The following is a 6,000-nucleotide window of genomic DNA, read 5'->3' on the forward strand; positions in this document are numbered from 1 at the left end:
TCTCACCCGAGGAAAATCACAGAAAGTAGTACAGTCTATCGTTTCGTCTCCCAGCATCCCACTCTGCCCCTTCTAGCAAACAATAGTCGTTCTGTATCTCTATGAGGTTGGGCCCTAAACTGCTTAGTATTCACATGGAAAGTTGCCCTTTCAAGATTAGCTAGATCTGTCAAACCAAGATAGGATTCTCTAACATTTAAAGATCTCGACATTTTCCACCTCCAGAGTAAAAGTCTTTTGGCTATTAGCTTTCTCTGTTAAGAACTACTTTTGAATCTTAGTTAGAGGTAGTCTGTCTCAATGTACTCTCCATTTAACTGTTTTGGATCTGGCCTAATATTGACGTTGTCACTCATCTCTCATATTAAATGTACAGATGCTAAGATATAGATGATAGCAAAGATATTTAGGTATCGTTTCTTTATGACTGTCAGTGCGGATTTCAGCTTTAATCATTTTAAACATTACCAAATGATTTCTAAAAGATGTTTTATGTAGATCTAAGTCTTGGCTAAATTTCAACATATGCCTCTTAAGTCTAGCCTATGTTTCCGTACATATATGTGTGTGTCCTTTTTCTCGAATCCAGTCTTGCATGAATTTTACACATATTAAAATACCACCTGATATGATAGCATCACTAATCATTTCATAAATTTAAAGAGCTTGTCCCAGGCCTAACTGTGTGTTGGCATTATCATTTGTCTGGTTGATCTTCCTCTAAATAGACTTGAACGCGGAGCTTTTGATTGAAGCAAGTGCCGGGATATAGGCGGGCTTTACATAACATGATTGTGTGGGTAGAAGACACTACCTGACTTTCTACCACTGTCCCATCTATAGCCATCAGCACTCAGTGGCCTCTGCTTGTAGTACATTTCCCTCCACATTCCCCTTTCTCTTCTTTTATTTTTTTCTTATTCTGGATCATTTGGGTACTCTCGGTCAGATACGCAGTGTTTCCAAGACTTTGTAGCTAACTCAGTTTGACTTTTGCCTTTAAATACATGGTGAATTTCAATTAACGTGTTAATAAATAGAAACTGCTTTTCAAATAGAAAATAATAAGTTATTTATTAAGATAATTTCCAAGGTTTTTGGTGCATCTGCCTGATGGTAAAATTTATTTTCACAAGCAATATATGCTTATTTTAATTAAAAAACCTCTTGAATAGATATGGGTTTCTTTGTACTTCAGGATAAAGGAATCCTGAAAGCACCAGATGAAATAAAAATTTGTGTTCCCACTGAAGGAAAACTAATATGGGAATTAAAAATTCAACTATGCAGTAGTTACAAATGAAGAATTCTTAACTATTTTTTAAGCCTTGTGTTGAATAAAACTTACATTTTAAAAAATAAATCATGCAGGTAAAATACAAGGAGGAGATGAACCATGGAACAGCCATTTCTGATCCACCAGAGCTCAAGAGAGTTAAAGAAAACCAGAAGAACATCAGCAATGTGTGATCATAGTCCTTTAAGTATTGTTTTCTGTGGGCATGACACTTGTGCGGGTGAGGTCCCACTATGGCGAATACCATTGTAGGGGGGCCAGTTCCTGAAAGGTGGAGATAAGATTTCACACATACTTATGTTGGGGTAGCATTACACCAAGCGTGTGCATTTGCTTATTAAAGAACATGGTATTGAATGCCTGCTCTGTCCTTGTTCTTGGGGGCATTCAGAGATGAGGTTAGGGTCTTAGGGGCTGTGTGTATTCTCAGGGTCTCCGGGAGAAACAGCTGTGGCAATAGATAAAGACTGTGCATTAAGTGCTATAACAATAATTAGTATTTACTGAGTGTTTACTACGCTTTTTGAGTTCTTTACGTGCAATATCTCATTTAATATTAAGTAATAATTCCATTTTCAACGTGCTGGGGAAATACAGAGAAGGAAGGCTATGTCAGTGAGAGAGAGGAAAACCCTTGGAGAAAGAGTAACATCTGAGTTAGATCTTGAGGAACTGATAAAAGTTTGGGGTGGATTTCGTGAGAAAGGGCCCTCCTGGCAGTGCAGACTGAATGTGTTCAGGATCCAAGATCTGTTCAAAGAGGGGAAGGTTTAGTGTGATGGGTACTTGGGGTGGAAGATGGCAGGAGGAAGGTGGTGGAGCGAGAACTCGTAATTCAGGCCTCGAGGAGGCTGTTGGCCTTGCCAGCCCGACAGGGTGATTCACATGCACACGGTGGCTGCTGAGGCTCTGGCCTTGACTTAGGGATTAAATTGTTTTAATGTGTCCTTTTTAAAAAAATTATTTTATATTGGAGTATAGTTGATTTACAATGTTGTGTTAGTTTCTGCTGTACAGCAAAGTGAATCAGTTATACATGTGCATATATCCACTCTTTTTTAGATTCTATTCCCATATAGGTCATTACAGAGTATTGAGTAGAGTTCCCTGTGCTATATGGTAGGTTCTGATTAGGTATCTATTCTATATATAGTAGTGTGTATATGTCAATCCCAATCTCCCAATTTATCCCTCTCCCCATTTCCCCTTTGGTAACCGTAAGTTTGTTTTCTACATCTGTGACTCTATTTCTGTTTTGTAAATAGGTTCATTTGTACCATTTTTTTAGATTCCACGTATAAGCAATATCATATGATATTTGTCTTTCTCTGTCTGACTTACTTCACTCAGTATGGCCTAGAGATTGTCATAATGTGTCCCTTTTTCTAAAAGAAGGGTTACTAGTTTTCAATTTATCATAGAAACGTAACACTCCCTTAAAATAACTATCTGAAAATAATAATGAGTTAATTTAATAAGAAAATACTACAAATCACAGCACAGGTGATATCTGGCATGTCATATGGGAAGTGGTGGGGACATGGTGGAAGTTTGGATAACACTGGAGTAGTGGAGAAGAACGTGGGCCCTGGACTGTTGGTTTGATCCCAGCTTCAGACCTTACCTGCTGTATAACCTTCATGAGCTACCAGCCCCTCTCCAAGCCTCAGTTTCCTCATCTATAAAACAGAGACTAGAATATTAAGTGAGATATTGCCTCTAAAGCACTCAGCATGTTTGTGAGTGGATGAATGCAATACATGAAGAGTCTCCATATCAAATTTATGTCCCCAAACTTATATCCACTAGAAATTGGCTACAGCAGTTTCTCAACATCAGTAGTGCTGTTCAACAATTTCTTCTCCTCTGAACTCAGCCCAGAGTAATCTTTCTTTGCATCCTGCCATCAATAGAGATTACACTGGACCTTTCCTCACTTCAGGCAGTTATCCGACACAGAATCTGCCTAAACCCTCAAACTGCACACACCACAGCACAGAGAAAGAAATCACACTGGCAGGGACCTGACCCTTTTTCATTTATTTTCCAGGCTTATCAAATATCTGTTCACTTGCACAGGCACTGCTGAGGGTGTACATCTCAAGTCCATTTTATCTGCAGGCCCTGTAGGCCTTGTGATGTCTTACAAAAAAAAATTCTCTAACGCTAAATTTAAATTCCAAAAAATCATTAAGACTGTCCCTGTGGAGTTCCTTATAATGGGATTTTTTTTAACCTCTAGTTTTCCTTTTACCTGTCAAAAATTCATTTGATGGACATGCCATTCTATCTCTCTGTGTTGGATCCTCATTTATTTCCTGGGGTGTTGTGGAATTGTCAGGAAAGCTGACCACAAACGTTGGGTCTGATCCCCCAGCTAAGAAAGAGCACCTCTATGCAGTCAGTCAGAAATATCTCCATAATGCTAGCCAGAGCCGGAGCATGGGCTTCTAATGTTGGAACTTGGTAGAGGAGGAAACTTTGAGGTTCAGGGTTTCTTTACTTAGTGACAGCCACTCAGTGAGGTGCAGGCATAGGACTGGCATAACCCTCCTTTCTATTGATAAGAGTGCAGAATTTTAATTTTTAAATATAAAACGGTCATTTGGTAATGGTGCTTCAGTGCTGTGAGCTCACAGAAGGGATCATTTATCATTGCTGATAAGATCGAACTCAGAGAGGCCACCACTAAATTATGCAGTTTGAAGAATAACAACCCAAGGTAGAATTCAAAACATTTGGGCAAGAAAAAGCTTAGATCTGGGATCACTGTGATGACGAAGTCTTTTAGCAAAGCATGTTTCACTATAAAATCCTAATGAAGATTTTAGCTAATGAATGCTCTGTCACTGTGTAACGTTTCTTTTAGTCAGTTGCAGTGTGCTAGCTCACACTTCCTTCCCATAATCCCACACAGTTTTGCGCTTGTCTCTCAGCTCCGGTACAAAGAGCAGTGTTACACAGCAACTCCAGTGAGCACGACGCCAGAGATAGAGAGAGTGAGGAAAAACCAGGAGCAGCTGAGCACGGCAAGTTGTTTCTGTTTCCTCTTATATTTTACCAAACAGTATATATTTTTATTCTTTACAACGCCTTCTGAAAAGCATTAGACCCTCTACATCTTGGCTGCTCCTTTTCCACAGTCACGTATTGAGGGGCTGGGACAGTAGACCTCTCGTGTGAGTCCAGGAAATTGGGGACTGTCTTGCTGTCCTTCAGTCCTGCTTGTTTATTCAAGAAATCTTCATTAGGCAACGTGCCAGGCATTATCCTGGTCACTGGTACACAGAGATGGATAAGACCTCATAGCTGGTAAACCTCTAAAACTACATGCAGATTTAAAGAGTAGTATCGTGGGTCTGTTGTCAGTCTGAGAGAACAAATTGTCTATTGGCATAAGGCAAAAGCAGACCTGGCTTGACTGGGGTTCCAAGACATAATGTCAGGGCAGGGAACCTTATAAATAAAACAGAAAACATTATCCAATCAGTCAGCAATCTATTGCTAATAAAGCAATGGTAGTTAACAATCATGAGGTTCCTCTAATGTGGACCCTGTGCTAAATGCTTTCTATAAATCCATGAGGTTGGCACGTTTTACTCCCCTGGTTTGTAGGTGTGGGAAACTAAGGCTTGAGGAGTTAGAGAACATGCTGGGAGCCCACGGTTTGTGACAGCAGGGCTGGGATTTTGAACCCAGGCCTCCCTGAATTCAGAAATCTCTTTCAGATGTGTCCCCCAATAGTTATTTTTCCCGTTCTTCCACCCTTTTGTGGAACTTTTACCATTATAAACAGTAACCTTCTTCTAAAACGGGTAATTTTGAGGGACTTTAAAATTTAAGAGTGAGTTCAGGCTGATGACTGCTTTATCCTTACAAGATCCCTGATGATGGTAGGAGTGAGGGAGCTGCAGCATCTTTTGAAGGTGGAGGCTCCAGGGTCAGCATGGGAGTAAAGCCAGCTTCCCAGGCTGCCGTGGCTACTTCACTATAGTTCCCCTGTAATGATTTCATTACAATGTTTTCCCCTTATATTTCCATTACATTTAGTTGTGGCATTTGCAATTAGTTTTGGTGTTGAACAGCAATATATTTATTTAAAAAATCATTTTTAAGAAGCACAACACACCTCGTGCTTGCTAAGTTAGAAGAATCAGAATCCAGGTGCGTTTGAACTGAAAGGTTGACACGCATCTACTGTGGGAAAAAAATGTTTAAAAATTAGGGTTAATCTTGAGGCTCATCCTCTGTTCCTGTTTGGGCGGAGACCATTCTACTGTTTGTTAAAAGTCTTATTTATCCTCCGTAGGTAAAATACAGAGGAGAGATTAAACAGGCAACGGCAATTTCTGATCCACCAGAGCTGAAGAGGGTTAAAGAAAACCAGAAGAACCTCAGCAATGTGTGATCTTAGTAACTTTTTTCTTACAAGAGCAAACATATTGTCAACATGTCAATGAAGGGATCGTGTTTACAAAGTTTTCATGACCTTGAGTTGATACTCTGCTCTCAGTTGACTGCCAATTTATTGGAAAGGTTTCAGGGTCTTAGGTATTGTGGGTCCAGCCAGGCATTCCCTGCCAGAGTTCCCAGTGACGACAGTGTGATTTTTTTTTTTTTTTTTTTGTGGTACACAGGCCTCTCACTGTTGTGGCCTCTCCCGTTGCGGAGCACAGGCTCCGGACGCGCAGGCCCAGCGGCCA

At 40.2% G+C, this 6,000-nt stretch overlaps 1 protein-coding gene across 1 annotated transcript in view; it reads left to right on the forward strand.

The window, feature by feature from the left end:
• Positions 1-6,000, forward strand: part of NEBL (nebulette) — a 118,290-nt gene that overhangs the window by 75,965 nt on the left and 36,325 nt on the right. The window contains 3 exon segments of the mRNA XM_024129724.2: positions 1,372-1,464; positions 4,234-4,326; positions 5,607-5,699. Coding sequence (XP_023985492.1) covers positions 1,372-1,464; positions 4,234-4,326; positions 5,607-5,699 — 279 coding nt within the window.

The sequence above is a fragment of the Physeter macrocephalus genome, chromosome 11 (assembly GCF_002837175.3).
Source record: "Physeter macrocephalus isolate SW-GA chromosome 11, ASM283717v5, whole genome shotgun sequence".
NCBI lineage: Eukaryota > Metazoa > Chordata > Mammalia > Artiodactyla > Physeteridae > Physeter > Physeter macrocephalus.